Genomic DNA, 15,840 nt, shown 5'->3' on the forward strand with positions numbered 1-15,840 from the left:
CCTGGCCACTCAGCCCTCCTGTGCCACAGACAATACCCAGGGGCCAGGCCCTCCAAGCTCCAGGGCTCTGCGTTCAGGGGGCCTCACAGGCGCAAGGCCATGGGTCAGACGGGCCTGCGGGGAGGCAGGCAGGGTGGAGGGGAGGCCTCACGGAGCACAGCCCCCACCCCCGCCCGCAGTTAACGTGTGGCCATCCTGGGGGTAGGCTCAGCCGCCTCTCCACGCACAGGGAGGGCTCTGGGGCCTGGAGCAGCTGGGAACCTGCCGCAGAGCCCCCAGCCGCCAAGCACCAGCCGGGACCGCGGGGCCTGACCATCTGGGCCTCGGCACAGCCCCTGCGAGGTGCTGGCTACACACAGCCGCCCAGGGCCGCGCCCTCCCCGCACGGCCCGGGATCACCCTCACTGGGACGAGGAGCTTGAGGCAAGCAGCGGCCGTGCAGGGCTGGCAGCTGGGCTGGGCCCGTCCTCACGACCCGTCCCGTCCACCTGGCCCGGAGTGTGGGCCTCCACACCTCTCCACGTGGCAGCCCCGGCCTGTCCCCAGAGCTGAGGGGAACGCACCCTGCCTGCTCTGCTGCTGCCCGGGCCGTCCTCCGCCTGCTGGGCCCGGCACTCCGGCCGCGAGTGCAAGGTGGCGGCCGCCTCCCTCCTCAGGGGCCCTCACCCCCCTCAGCCTGGTGCCCGTTTCTGCTCAGTGGCCCTGTCAGGCCCTGGCACGCTCAACACGGCCTCCGCTAGACCCACACCTGGGGCCTCCGTGGCGCCCAGAGGCCAGGAAAGAGAGGCCCGCTGGCGCCTCCCAGACAGAAGTCACCCCCAGCCGGGCCGCCAGCGAGAGGCGGGGCCAGGCCAGGGCTGCCCGCGCGGGCGGGCCGGCCAGCTGCAGGAGGGGGAGACGGGAGCAAGAAACAATAAATCTGAACCTCATTCACGATGATCTGGGGCTCTTATTAAGTAAATTAATTTAAGTTAATTTAGCTCGATCATGACTCCCGATCACAGTGATTTAGTGAGGGGGAAATTGCATTAGGAAAGGCCACGCTCACCAGATAGGAGAACGGAAGAAAATTAGACCCACTTAGCACTGTGAATTAATATGGAAATAGCAGGTGTAAATTTAACCTTATCGAGAGAGTGAAAATTATCTTCATAAATTTGTAGAAATAGCCCCCAAGATGCTTATAAATCTATTTAAAACAAAAATATTACAAAAAGTGCAGTAAAATTAAATTAAAATATACTTCCAGCTATTGCCTCCAGAAAAGTCGGCAGCAGGGCCAAGTTTCATGTGGCCTGGCGGGAAGAGAGGAGAGCACAGGCTGACCTCCTGGCACACCTACCGTGGACCAGTAGGCCAGCACCTCCTCTCCCATGTCCAGAGGGCAGGAGGGCTCGTGGGGCGCTGGCAGGATGGCCCTTCGCTCAGGACTACAGCTGCTCTGCCCCGAGATCCAGCCCCTTGGGGCGCAACGGCCCCCTGCCCCATGACCCCAGGCCAGGTGCTCGGGAGTGCCCAGGGCACCCACACTGGGCCGAGGAGCTCCCACACAGCTCCCCAGAGGGGCAGAGGACAGGAGGGGGCCTGCCGCTGCCTGATTCTCACCCACCCAGGCTGCCACCCCTTCCCCTGACTCACTGAAGGAAGGGGCTACACCCCAATTTCTGCAGCCCTCCTGCTGCTGGGCACAGGGCACCCAGAAAAGGTGGAGCCAGCCGCACCGCACATGCCCTCAGGGAGAAGCAGCCTGGAGTGCAGCCACAGCGCTCGGCGTGCAGGCTGGACCCCGGTGCAGGCGGCTGGAGAGGGCCGCAGCTCGCCGCCTGCCCCTGACAATCAACGCGTCCACAGCGAGATGGCCCCGCCTCTCTCACCAGAAGGCTCTCCCCGAGGCACGCCCAGGCGTGGTGTGGCCTCAATGGTCCGAGCGGTGGCAGCTCCCAGACCAGCCCCCCCCAAGCTGGCAGCTTGCTGAGAACAGGACAGGGAGCACGCGTGTTTCCATGAGTGCACGGCACACACAGGCCGGCCACATGTGTTGCGCAGAAACTGCCAGATAGAAAAATTACCCATCCCGCAGCCAGCAACTGTAGACCAAGCACTTCCAGTGGCGTGCTCAGTCCCCGAGGCCCTCGGGCCTAGCCCTGCACTTCGGAGCCCACCAGCCGTGGGCCTCCTACCTGGACAGGGAGAGCCTCCGCGCCCGCCAGGAGGGTGGGGCCGGGGGGCCGGGGGCAGTGCTGAGCGGCGAGGCCGGGGTCTTCTTGACGATGCGGTAGCGAGTCTTGATCACTTTGCTGGCGGGAGGGGTCCGCTGGCCGTGCAGGCTGGAGGCTGCAGGGAAACCCAGACACAGGGGGTCAGTGGAGGTCGCTGGGGTCTCCCATCACCCCTCCATCCACCCACTCCTGTGCCCACGCCCACTCCTGCAGAGCTCAGCAGCCGGGGCTCCGGAGCCAGAGCCGGCCAGTGCAGCCTCCGGGAGAGCGAGCGGGTGCAGCTGACTGCGGTGGCGGCGCAGGCCGGTCCGGGGCTCCCTGTGGGCCATGGGGAGAGGCCCGCGGGCGGATCCAGAAGGTTGGGGGTGTGAAGCACTCACCTCCTGCTTGGGGCACCTCGCTGCACATCCACGCAAATTCATGTACTTAATCACTTCTGTTTTCATAACATTTTGCAGGGTGATATATACCACACTTTTCCTCTTGCTGTTTCATGCAATCAACAGGGATCTGTTTTGCCCCAGTTCCCTTCCACTTGATAACCAGCAATTTCTCCATAGCTTCGAGGAACATGTCTAATCGCCCGACTTTCATCACCTACAGCTCTAACCACCCGGATCGTTAAAGCTAACGCGGGAGCACAGGCGCTGCCGCCTCTTGCGCCCCACCCAGCGCCCAGCCCCGCAGGCCAGGCTGCTCGGACCCAGGCTCCCAAAGGTGCCTCCTCGTGGCCCATCCAACCTGCCTATACAGCGCCCAGGGCTCTGCTCAGAAGGCGGGCCGCCACCAGCCACCCCAGCAGCAGCACAGCCAGGCGGCAGTGGGGGGATGAGGATGGGCAGAGACAAGGAGGCCAGGAAAACGCACACAGGGTCTCACTGCCGGAGCTTCGGCACAGGACAGGCCTAGGACCCCCAGGCAAGAATCAGCTGACCCTCCGCTGAAGGCCTCCTGGGGTCCGGGGGTGGCCCGGGAGCAGGGCAGGGGCATGGTGGTGCCAGACCCACAGGTCCCCACACTCCTGGCTGCTCAGTGCCAGCCCTGGCAGCGGCCAGCCACCCCACGCGCCAGTAGCAAACCACGACTCCATGACCTGAACCTGCTCCACTAGGCCCCGAGGACACATCCTCCCAGCACCTGCAAACCCCACGAGACGCAGCTACTGCTGCATGAACAGTGACGGTAACACGGACCAAGAGTCACCTTCCAGAGCCCTAACCACAACAGACCACCAGCCCCAGGCAGCAACCAGTACCTTGGCCCAGATACCTCCTCCCCAGGCTCACCCAGCCGGATGGGCGGTGGGGTGGGGGGTCTGCCTGGGAGCAGGCAAGACACGCCTGCCCCACGGAAGCTGAAGCACCAGCACAGCACCTGGCACTGTGCCTCGCTGCCCAGATGCTGGAGGAGCCCCTCCCTCGGGGATCCCCAAACGCATCCCTGGGGCACTGCAGCCTCTACCAGGGCTCCCGTCCACCCACATGAGAAGGTCCGGGCACAGCACAGGCTCAGAACCCTGCTTCCAGGCCCCTGACCAGGGGAGGAGGATGTGCAGGCGCCAAGCACCCAGCCGGGGTCGCGGTGGACGTGGGGCTGCAAGGCCCGGGGAATGCTGAGAGCGGGGGATGACGCCTCTGTTCCCAGGACGAAAGGCAGGGACCCGCAGCAGCTGCCCACCAAGGGGGCCCACAGGCATCCGGGCAAGGCCAGGCCAGCGCACACCCCACGCCACCCGACCCCACCCCCGTCTCCATCTCCGTCTCTGTCTCTCTGTCTCTCTCCCTCCAGGGCAGCAGCTCAGGGGGAGTCAGGGAGAAAGAGGGAAGCTGAGCAAAAGCACAGGGACCTGGGGTGCCCGACCCTGCTGAGCGACCAAAGTGAGTGAACCTTGCTCCGAGCAGCCCCCACACACTTGGGGTACACAGGAGAGCCTAGTACACAGCGGGCATCAATAAATACATGTTTGTTGAACTGAATTTTCAAGGTCTTACAGGCAAGGAGAGACCAACGAAAATCAATAACAGTCTGTGCCAACGAGGAGCTCAGGAACACGAGAATTCCTCTAAGTTACCGCCAAGCCCACGCTGACCTCACGGCCTCCATACCCACCCCAGGCTCCCTGCTCCCACAGCCTCTGCACCTGCACAGCCCACCTGCCGGCCCCCTCCGCCGGGGCCGCCTGCCCCCACTCTGACCTGCCACAGCAGCCACCACCTGCCAGTCTGGGCTGTGACACACCCCCGAGAGCCCCCGAGCCCTGGCTCTGCAGCTCAGGGGGCACCGCTGTGCGGGGTGGGACGCGGGGCCGGGCCGTGCTGGGGCACGGTCCCCCCACCAGCTTGCTGCTTCCACCCCGCGCGCCCGGAGCCCCAGGCCTGGCCAGCTTCGCTCCCCCTCGCGCAGACGCACATCACCCTTCACCCATCCCCTCGCCCCATTCCACCAGATGCCACCTCCTCCAGGAAGGCCCCAGCCCCCAGTGCCCAAGGGACTGGACTCTGCAGTCTACAAAGTTCCTCTTGGGACACAGCATCTCTGGGCCTGGCCCTCGTTCCTGCCTATTAATGGACATCAGTACTTATAACGTTCCTTTGCAATACAGTCCACTGCGAGGTTAACTTTTTCACTGGCTTACGGCATTTTACTTACTAGTGCCCAATCACCACTTCTCAGAAAATACAAAGTGGGCTTCTCTGGTGGCACGGTGGTTAAGAATCTGCCTGCCAATGCAGGGGACAGTGGTTCGAGCCCTGGGCTGGGAAGATCACACCTGCCGCGGAGCAACTACTACATGCCCGTGTGCCACAACTACTGCGCCTGTGCTCTAGAGCCACAACTACTGAGCCCACGTGCCACAAATACAAAGCTCACGCACCTGGAGCCCGTGCTCCACAACAAGAGAAGCCACCGCAATGAGAAGCCCGCGCACCACAATGAAGAGTAGCCCCTGCTCACCACAACTAGAGAAAGCCCGTGCGCAGCAATGAAGACCCAACGCAGCTAATAAAGAAAGAAAAGAAAAGTAAAAAGAAAAAGAAGAAAATACTAAAGTAATACAGCAGACCCCCTTGTAAGAGGCTGTCACCTATGAGGCCCCAGCCCCCGTGAACCCGAAAGGCAGAGGGAGAGTACGTGAGCCCATCCCCGCTCCCACAGTGGGGCCCCGCCCCCCACAGCCCGGCCCCGCAGACCCTCCTGGTCCTCCCTATCAGCAAGCTGGGCACGGGGCCTGGAGAGAGCAGTCCAGGGCGCCCGTGCTGAGGGCACAGACAGCCCAGCAGGGCAGACGGACGGGTGGTGTGGCCCCCATCCTACGGCAGGTAGCAGCGAGGGCTTCTCAGAGCACGCACGGCACACAGGGACCAGAACCCTGAACCCAGTGCAAAGGCGCCACGGAGGGCACGGGCTACCAGGCGGCACCTCAGCCTCTGCCTGCCCCAGCCCTGTGGTGCTGGAGGACGGCCCCAGCAGCAGCCCCACCAGGCAGCACCTCCCCTTCCTCCTGACCGGCTGAGGGTCTGTGCAGATAGTCACGTTATTTAGATAGGATATTGGTTTAACTCCCTTCATTACAGACTCCCAGGGCTGTAATTTTTTTCTCCGCATGACGTACTCCCCGTGGCACATTTCACTCAAATCAAACCCTTTGCGCCTTTATTGCCAACGATGCCCAGGCGCGGCGTTATCAGCCCACACAGCCCTCTCCGCCCCGCCGTGCGGAGGTCACTGCTAATGACTAATCGATCTCATTAGCTTCCCTAATTAAAAACTTTACTGCCGCAATGGAAGACAAACTACAAAAAAACTGCTGGCATCATATTTGAACGGGATATGAGCCCATCTATCAGCAGAGCCCCGGCTCCTGGGCGAGCCTAGGGGCTGGGGGCGGGGTGGGGGGGAGCCGGGGAGGGAGGCCACTGGGTGGGGGACGGACCGTGGCAGGAGGCAGAGCCGCTGCCAGGCCCGAGGGCCGCGGGAGCGGGGAGGGCGCCAGCCCTCCTGGGGCCCCAGCGAGGCGGCTGGTCCCGCAGCGCAGTGCTCTCTGCAGCAGCCTGGCCTCCGGCTGACCCCGGCCCCCTCAACGAGCCACCACAGATGGCAGAGCCCATCAGACGGAGGTCACGGCTCTGTTTCACTGAAGGCTGAGGGTTGAGAGGGAGTTCAGGGTCTATGGAACTTCAAAGGGAGAGAACTAGGAAGAAGGCGAGCTGCTGATCTCACCGCTGTTTAATGAGTGACAAAGGAGACGGAACCAGAGCTCCTCTGAGCAGAGACCTCCCAGGGCCGCCGGCAGGGGAGAGGAGGCTGCAGGACAAGCCCCAGGAGCCCGGCAGCCAGTGCCGCCTGCGGCCGTCCAGCGGTCCATCTGGTTCCAGATGTCCTGACTGAGGCAGGTCAGGCTCCGTCAGGAAAGGCGGGGGCAGGGGCAGTGAAGCGGACCTGGGACCTCGAGGGGCGGGGACCAGAAGGACCCCCCAGACTCGTCCTGACCGCACCCAGGCCCTGCGGCCTGTCGTCCACCAGACTCCGGGTCCGCACAGGGCACCGGGGCCTCCAGAACAGGCAGACTGAGCAACAGGTGGAGGAGGCCCAAGACAGCAGACGGTTCATGGCTGGGCTTCCCACGCCACCCAGGGGCGCCATCCCCCAGCATCGGAGGACCAGCAGGCGTGAGAAGACAGCGCGGGTCCTGCCAGTGAAGGCCCAGCCCAAGAGCACAGTGCCTCCAGCCCGCCTACCCAGCTGGGGGCGGGACAGCTGGCAAAGGCCAGCGCCTGGCCCCTGAGCGCAGGATGTGCCAGAACCAGCCACGCGAGGCGCCTGGGCCAGGTGGAGCCCGTGAATCCCACCTGCCAGCGAGTGCCCAGAAACCAAGCCCCGCTCCTGAGGGGGCACCAGGCCAGGCCCCGCGGGTGAAGGGGGTGGGCGGGGGTCAGCACGGGCGCCCGGACTCTCGGGGCCACTGCAGTGGAACCAGGCTGGCAGGGCGACGGGGCTGCGGGGCTGCGGGGCCTCCTGCCAGCCCGGGCTTTCCCGCGCTGATCCCTAGGACTCAAACTCCCCCGCAGTCGCCGACGGCTCTTCCCCAGCAGCTGCCTGGATGCTTCTTCAGTGCCTCCGACGTCACGACCTCACGGCTAAAGATAGCCCTGAGAGGCCGCATCGCAGCTCAGCCTTTTCAGGAGCTACACTGACCTGTACTCTTCTGCCCCCTGAGCCACCCTCCCGTCCCAGTAACTCAGGTCCTGGCTGGACCGTCGCCCCGACCCTGCCTCAGGCCACGCATGGCCCCCCGACCCCAGGTGGGCCCAGCACAGCACAGTGGGCCTCCGGCTGACCAAGGCCTGTGGGCGCTGCCAACCAAAGCAACGTTCACACATCCAAGCTCGCTCTTCCTGGTTTCGTGGTCTGAAAGGGCTTTCACGCCCACCGTTGCCAAGGGTGCGCCCCCGCGAGGCTCCTGCTAGGGCACTCTCCCCGACCCCTGCCCCAGCCTCCCAGAGAGCAGGCCTCTCCACTTAACTGCCTGCTTAGAGCTGGGAGCAAAATGCAAGGTGCTCAGGAGTACAGGAAGTGCACACCACGGGCTGGACCCACAAGAGACAACCCCAGAAGTGACACCCCTGGCTGGGGTGGGGTCCAGGCAGAGGGGATGGCATGGCCACAGGCCCCTGGACAGTGAGAAGCAGGGGAGAGCTGCAGGCAGGCGGAGCCCTAGCATCTCCTGGCAGGTGTGGGGAGTCCGGGCCCACGCTGCACTGCCCCGAGGCTGGTGGAAGGCTCCCAACATGCTCCCAGCACGGGGACGAGGCCAGGCCAGGCCAAGCAGGATAGGTGGGTCTGGACAGCAGGTGGGAAATGAGGAGCCCACGGAGCCTGAGCTGGGGAAGGGTCCACAGAGGGCCGGTGGGAGGGCCCGAGTCCACACGGGCTCCTGATACCCAGCTCAGAACGCGCCACGCGGCCCCTCCAAGGCCGCACCTTCCCACCTACCCGACAGGAAAGCCGGGCCTGCAGCTGGGCTGTGGGTGCGGGGGGGGGGGGGCACGTGGGTGCAGGGAGCCCCGAGGCTCCTGGCCCTCTCAGCAGCGGCAGGCCGGCCTCACCCGGGACAGGAAGCCGTGCGCAGGAGCCGGACGTGCAGGACCCCAGCACAGCGGGGGTCAGGCAGCCTCTCTTCACGACGGCCGAGCGGCCCTCTTGGGAAAGCGGCCACAGGACAGCCGGCACGCACTTCCAAGAGGCCTCCGCAGCACCTGCAGCTCTGCTGCACGTCCCCGGGCCGCGCAGGACGGCAGTGACTGCGGCTGGCGCTAGAGCAGAGGCCATGCCAGCAAGACACTCTGTCTCCCAACAGGGATGGCACACGCACTGCTCCTGGGTGGGGAGACCCTGCCAGGCTACACGGACAGGGGCGCTGCCCTCTCTGGATGCTGCCTGTCCACCAGAGCACTTCCAAACGTCAGTGAGCGGTCCCCTCGGTGACACAGTCCTGAAGACGGTGAGGCCACGACAACCCTTTGGGGTGAAAAGTGCCCTGGGACTGCGGGGGGACAGCAGACCCCGGGGGCCACCAGGAGAGGCTCCGCCACCTGCAGGAGGCAGCGAGAGGAAGGTGAGGCGGGCGCTAAGGAGGCCGTGCGGCCAGAGTAACTCCCCAGAGAGCTGCTCCCCAGTGGGCGTCCGGGAGGCGGGTGGGGCCGGGGGACGGCAGCCCCCATGCTGGCCCCACAGCTCGCTGAAGGGCCGGGGCCGGGAGCACAGCCAGGCAAGAGGCTTCCTGGGGGGACCCGGCCGCTGCCTGCAAAGAAGTGGATGGAAGCAGGTGCCACAGCAGGCTGGGCCCTCCCCTGCCCAGACCTCCAGGCCCCTCTGCTGTTTAAAGGGGAGGACCCAGGGAGGGCTGGCTCTGGCCAGCTCAGGCGGTACCTCCTTGCTCACAGACGTGGGGACCCTGCGTCCCCTCATCCCCTCCACACAGAATCCACAATGCCTGCTGCACAGCAGAGCTGACGAGGCACATCAGTCCCCCGGTGCACAGACAAGAAAACTGAGGCCTAGAGAAGGAAAATGACCCACCCGCCGTGCCCAGCAGGATGGGGCCCAGGCTGGACCAGGCAGGCCCTGGGCCAAGGGGCCTCTGCTCAGGAGTCTCTCAGGAAAGACAAAAGAAGGGCTCAACTCCCACTGACATCAACATGTAAGACACACACCACTCTACCCCATAAAGATGGCTAGAAACACACTTGCAGACCTTCCCCTGCACCCCAGACCCCCACCAGTGCCTGCAGATCTCCCCCTGTGCTCCCAGACCTCCCCCCGCACCCCTAGGCCTCTGTCTGCATCCTCACACGGGACACTGCTCACCTGGCACCAGCCCTGGGCCCACTGCACTCAGTGCCCCGGCACCGAGCAGTCCCAGCCCAGGCCCTGCCAGCGCAGGGAGACGCAGGGGACAAGGGCTGGCCCTCCTGCTCCCACCCACGGAACACAGCCACAGCATCATAACAAACTCCGGCCCCGTGAACGGTTCTTCATGCGCTGCAGAGGCCTGTCCATTTCCCCAAATGAGCAGGGATGGCAGCGGGCAGGAGGCGGCAAACGCCCCGCCCCCGCACGGCAGGAGCTGCCAGGGCCGCGCTCTAACAAGCTTCAGACGTGGGATGACTGGGATCACAAAGTATGAATTTTTATGAGTCTAATAAATCACTCCACTTTTCCTGCTCCTGGTGGTTCCCGGCTCTTCGAACGCTGGAAAAGCCCTGCTGCAACCAGGCGGCTCGGCCCGCATCTCGGGTGGCAGCCACACGGGAGACGATGGGACAGCCGGAGGCCCCGCCCAGGCACCCAGAGCACCGCGGCTCTGCACCCTGCGGCCACTGGAGGCCGGCACTCGTGCGGGTCCCTCAGGAATGGCTCGGGCGGCCCCTGAGGTGCAGAGGCCCCGCCGGACTCTGACACACAGGGGGCCGCAGGGGCCCACCTCTGCGTTCCTGGCCAGAATCCACGTGGGGGCGGCCTGGGGAGGATGAGTGGACACGTGTGCATGTGCTCGCTCACATACACGCACACGGCATGCACACACCTGCAACGGTGCGGGAGGGGACCCCAGGCCCTGGGAGGAGAGGTCTGGCCCCCGAGGGAGAAGGAGTGGCCCCAGCCCAGGGCCTCACCCTGCTGGCTTCCTGTAGCACTGTTGTCCGAACTGGGGAGCAGCCTCTGACAAACTCTTACCGACTACCAAGTCACCGTGGCAGCCCGACAGGGCCATCCGTCACCAAGCAGCCGTCGGCACCGCCACAAGAGAAGCGCGGGCAGCTGGGTGATGACAAACAAGCGCTGTCAGCCGCCTGTCCCCCGCGGCCGCGTTCCCTGTTGTCCCACACTACCTGGTGTTTAATGACAACACTGTCAGCCTGAGATGCGCAGCGCCGGGACTGTCAGCACCCTATTAGAGGAAAGATTGAGACCCTACTCTTCTCAAACTCACTCAAGCAACACAAGCCGCTAGTTCCTATAATTATTGTACGCGAGTCATCGATCGCACGCCGACACGGACCCGTCTGTATGAGATGGGAGTAGTTTGCTTGCTGACAGTCGCTGTACATTATTGGGAGGAGGGGTCCTTCGGTCCCCTTTTAACCACCCCTCTAATGGACGGAAGAGGAGAAAGCAAGCACCTCTCAGCCCCTGCCCCGTCCACAGGCCTTGGGCCCAGGGGGCAGGGAGCCCCAGCACATTTCCAGGGAGGTGCACCCCAAAAGGCCGAGGTGCAGCTGGGGGATCCAGGCAGGGGGCAAACTCACTGAGCAGGGCCCACAGGACCAAGAGGTAGCTGCACCCCAAGGCCATGAACCCCAAGCAAAGGCAGGGTCGTGCCAGCAGACAGCGCACCCTCCCAGGACCCCCCTGCCCCCAGCAGAGACGGGACCAAGCCTGAGCATGCTGGGAGCAGTGTCCGTGTGACACGGGCCTGTCCAGGTGCACAGCTGGTGCTCGCCCCTTCCCCAGCAGACCAAGCAGCCCCTGACCGCTTGGGGCCACACTCTGTAGGCGCCTGACTGTGAGGCCAGCCACTCCCCCCAGTGCTCTATCTGACCTCAGCCGGCAGCAGCTACAATAAGACATCCCGAGGCTGGGCACCTAACCTACCTGCTCTCATTCAGACCCCCATGAACAAAACCCACCTCTTATGCAGGACAAAAGCCAAACCCACTTCCAGCTCAGCAGCACCGGCAGGGCCCTGGGACCTCAGCGGACATGAGAGGTGCCTGTGTCCAGGACACACGTGGGTGTCCACGGATGTACTGATGCGAGGCCCCTGCGGCCTCACAGGTGAGGGCACGCACATGCGTGTTAGAGACAGGAACCCTGCCACGGCTGGTAGCAGGTCCTAAGGCTCGGCTCTAGCCTCTAGAGATGAGGCTCACAACTGGGGGCCCACTCTGGTCCCCCCTCCCCTCCGCCCTGGGTCGTGGAGCAGGACTGTGCCTTCCTATGCTCCGAGCCCAGACCTGACCTCGGTGACCCTTGGGACCCCGTGGCCCTTGTGTAGCCTACTGGCCGCTCCTGCTTGCCTGGGGCCCTCTGATCTGGTGTCCCGGGCCCAGACCTCCTGACTGGACCCACGTCGACAGCATGCGATGCTTGGCAGTCAGCCATCTGCAGCTGGACACCGAGCCAGGCCTCCTGCCATCTCACAGCCTCCTCTGCTTCGTGGCCTGAGGTCCACTTAACTCTTACATGGAATCACGCGACCAAAGACATGAAAAAGCTTAGAAGGACAACAGTGAAAATGAAGTTTGAAAAGCAACTGCAGAACAAAGAAGAAGCCAGAGAGGGAACTGGACCCCATGCTTGACAAAAGCTGCCCCAGAGGCCAGAAGGCTGAGGACAGGACGCCCTGTACAGCACCAGCACCAGCGCGTCCCTCACACAGAGCTCCGTCAGTCAACAGACTCTGGGCGAGCCTGCTGTAGGTGAGCCCCTAGGTTCTGGGGAAATGGCAGGGAGCACAGCAAACCCTCCCCGCGACGCGCTCCCCTCCCCCTCCCCCCCTTCTCAGCGCAGGCGAGTCCCCTCAGCTCCTCCTGGGAAGGACAGGTCCCTCGAGAGCACACTGCAAGAAGCAGAGGCAGCACTTGCTATATCAGCCGTGAACACAAAGAGCACCCGCACCAGCGTGGGGACTGGGTAATCCTTCCTGCCCAGGGTTCCGGGGGCTCTGGAGGGCCAGCACCACAGGAAGCACCTAGACGTCTCTCGAGGTGGCCTGCCTCCATGCCAGGTGCCCAGGGGCTCAGATGACCCCTTGGTCCTGCCCACCCAACGCCAAGGCTCCCCCTCCACCTACTGCAGGTCTCCGCGCCTGGCAGGGCCCAGCACTGGGGCCCCAAACTCCCTGCGATCCAGGTGGGATGAAGCAGGAGCTGTGGGCTGCCTGCCGGGACCCCCTCCAGGCAAATACAGAGCCGGCCACAGTGCTCCCTTTCCAGGCACCGTGCTCAGCCTGGCTTCCTGCACCTGCCAGGAGACAGGAAGTGAAGCTGGCCCAGCAGGAAAGGCCCCAGAGCAGGCCAAGACCTCACGGACCTCACGCCAAGGCCTCTCTACCTAGGCCGTGCCTGGGGCTGACATGCCCGGGTGCAGAGGCCTGAGGCCTCTGACTGCGTGGGGGAACCCAATACCAGCCAACAACTACCCCTGCACTGGGTCTGCCGGTGCGTGGTCTCTGCCCTCACTAGGTGGCAGTCTTCCGTCATCACTATGTCCCTCCACTGTGCCTGGCCCAGACATGCCAGGAGGGCTGGGGAGGTGGCCTGGAAGGGGGAGTCGTTTCCCCTCCAGGCTGAAACCCTAGAAGGCCAGCACCCTGGGGAGCAACGCGGGCGCCCAAGTCCAGAAGAGAGAATCGAGGGGCCTCAGCCACCCTCCACCAACAGCAACAGGGCCCCCACATGAGCCAGGCCAGCCCAGCTGAGGGGCAGACCCTAGCCTGTAAGGTGAAGGCCCACCCCACCTCGGCAGCTGCGGGGGGCTCTTAGGTGGGCAGGAAAGTGTCCGCCACTCCCAAGTGAAGACAGCTCACGTTGTAAGCCTCAAGAGATGGGGAAGGGACCTGTCCCTGCCTCTGAAGGGGGTGCTGCAGAGCACACCGTGTCCTCCCGGCAGGTGCTGTCACGCTAACAGGGGCACCGCGGGATGGGCACCGACAAGCCTGCCTCCGCCCTTTTGACCCCCAGGGGCCCCCATCCTCTCCCACAGGAGCAGGAGCACATTGGGGAGGCTTCCCCCAGCGGGCACAGGGTGGGCAGCAGAGCCCCACGGGTGTACGACAGACACTGGGCCTCCGCCGCGTGGCCGAGAGCTGGTAGCCCTTGCGAGGGCAGTGCTCCTGCTGGCCACAGCCTGGCCTCTCGGGATCCCTGCCGTGCTTCCTCGGAGTCAGGGCCAGAGAGAGACGCTTTCCAGAGAGCCTGGAAATAACCGCGCCATAAAAAGCAGCGGCCACGGAGAGACACCACGTGTCCTCGCACAAGCGCCAGGCTGCCCAGACTCTCCCCGCCACTCGCCCGTCCCTTTCTGCTGGCCAGGGGGCCGCGCTGCAGCTCAGGGGCAGCGAGCGGGACCCTGGGGGGCGGGGGGCGGCCGCCGGCCTCACTCAGCCCCAGAGCCAGCCCGCCGGCCAGAGACGGCCCGGCGGGCAGGGAGCGCAGCGCGGAGGAGCCGCGCTCCCAAGGCTGCGCGCGGGAGCTCACGGGCTCGCAGGAGGCGCTCCCCACGCCCGCCTCCCGACCACCGCAGCCAGCGGGCGGCACAGACCCGGCGCGGCAAGGCGCCGAGGGCCTCCGCCACCCTCAGCGCGGTGGGGACCGCGGGGAGGCGCCCGCGCTCGGCCGGAGCTGCAGGGGGCCGTCCGCGTGAGGACGGCCCCGCCCCCGCCCCGCCCCCGCCCTGCGCCCCGCCCCTCCAGTCCCCTCACAGGACCCGCCTCAGGGACCGTCCGGAGCACAGAGTCGGCAAAAAGGCCCTGCTGGGGCCAGTGAAAGGTTGGGTGCAGCGGGGTCCAAACGGGCGAGGACCAAGGGCTGTCCTGGGCCCTTGGGATGGGGGTTCATGCAGCCCCCCCAACGGCGGGAGCCGGGGCTCTCCCTGAAGACGGGGCCTCAGCCCCCTGTGGGCAGGCGGGGGAGGGGAGAAGGGAGGTGGGGGGGAGGAGGGAGTGGGGGAGGGAGGGGGAGGGGCCGTGGGCACCCAGAGCTGGCCGGCAGGGAGGGGTGCCCGCGCAGGCAGAGGCCGCGACCCTCAGGGTGGCGGGCGCCCGCGGACCGCCGGGTCTGAGGCGGGGGCCCCGCTCACGCAGGAGGCGCCACAGCGGAGGCGCGCGCCGTCTGCTGGGGGAGGGACAGGGAAGCGCGCCTCGGTGCCGCCGCCCCGGGTCCCAACGCCCGCCCGCCCCGCGGCCTGCAGGGGCAGCCCGGGTGCCCGAGCTCAGCAGGGCGGGGCCCGGGGGTCCAGCCCACCCCCGCGTCCACGCTCCAGACCTGCGCGCGGGGTGCAGCAGCACGCGGCCCGGCGCCGGGCGTGTGCGGGGCGACCACGGGCTGCGGCGGGGCTCACCCCGGTCCCGCCGGGAGTTGGTGGGCCCGGGCCTCCCACCGCGAGCGGGACCTGGCGCAGGGCAAGCGGCTCGGCTCGGCCTCCCAGACTCTGCGGCAGGCCCCGGCGGGGGAGGCCGGGTATCCCCACCACACCCAGGCCTGCCCTCCACCTCTTTGCAGACACAGGGAGGCACAGCCTCTCTCCCCGACAGCCCAGCCCCGCCGCCCACCCCACACACTCCCCCTGCCCATGAGGATTCGGGGCCAGGCGGCTGCCCTGCTGCGCCCCGGGTATCTCGGGTGGGGAGCAAGCGGCCCTGAAGGCACCCCGGAAATGAGCCATCCTTCGCTCGATGAGACGGCTCTGTCACGGGCCAGACAGGCTCACGCCTCTCCCCACCCGGCACGTGCTGCCTTACAGGACGACCTGCGGCCATTCCCGGGACGCCACCTGCCCGGGTCAGGCGGCCGCTTGCTGCCAGCTGCCATGCGCCCGTGCCTGGGGCTCAGGGCAGTAGCCGCTGGCACACCCGGCCCCGTGGAGAGTGTGTTCTGCACAGGCCACTGCCTCCCACTGCGTGGGGGGAGCCGGAGCTGCGCCCGCTCACACCCGCCGCTCAACTGCACGGCTGCGGACGCAGAAGGGCAATTAGGAGAAAAGCTGCCAGAGCCCATCGGGGGTCTGCACAGTTGGGATATGCCATGAAAAGGAAACACAGCAACTTCGAGTTAATTTAGAAACCACAACACCCCACAGAATGATAACAAACGGGCTGGCAAGTGCCGGGGGACAGGACGGGCCCTGCCAACCGGGCCCACAGTGCTCAGGCCCGGAAGACCCGCCTGGATGTGCGGCTCTCCAGGGCGGAGCCAGCTGGGGGTGAGGCCGGCCCATTCCAGGCTGGCACGCAGTCCCAGAGACGGGCAGGAGAGGCAGACTGGGCAGCATGTCCCTTAGGTCCCTGCCACACCCCAAAACTTGAACGAGATGGGAGGGGGCCCGTGTGCCAGAGACAGAT

The 15,840-nt window shown here is 65.6% G+C and overlaps 1 protein-coding gene across 6 annotated transcripts in view; it reads right to left on the minus strand.

Annotated features, from left to right (window-relative positions):
- The window catches only part of ZC3H3 (zinc finger CCCH-type containing 3), an 84,291-nt gene that overhangs the window by 50,418 nt on the left and 18,033 nt on the right, over positions 1–15,840 (minus strand). For all 6 annotated transcript variants that reach the window (XM_057736745.1, XM_057736744.1, XM_057736747.1 and 3 more), the window contains exon 4: positions 2,181–2,334. In XM_057736745.1, coding sequence (XP_057592728.1) covers positions 2,181–2,334 — 154 coding nt within the window. The remainder of the gene's footprint in view (positions 1–2,180; positions 2,335–15,840) is intronic.

The sequence above is a fragment of the Hippopotamus amphibius genome, chromosome 5, assembly GCF_030028045.1.
Source record: "Hippopotamus amphibius kiboko isolate mHipAmp2 chromosome 5, mHipAmp2.hap2, whole genome shotgun sequence".
Lineage (NCBI taxonomy): Eukaryota > Metazoa > Chordata > Mammalia > Artiodactyla > Hippopotamidae > Hippopotamus > Hippopotamus amphibius.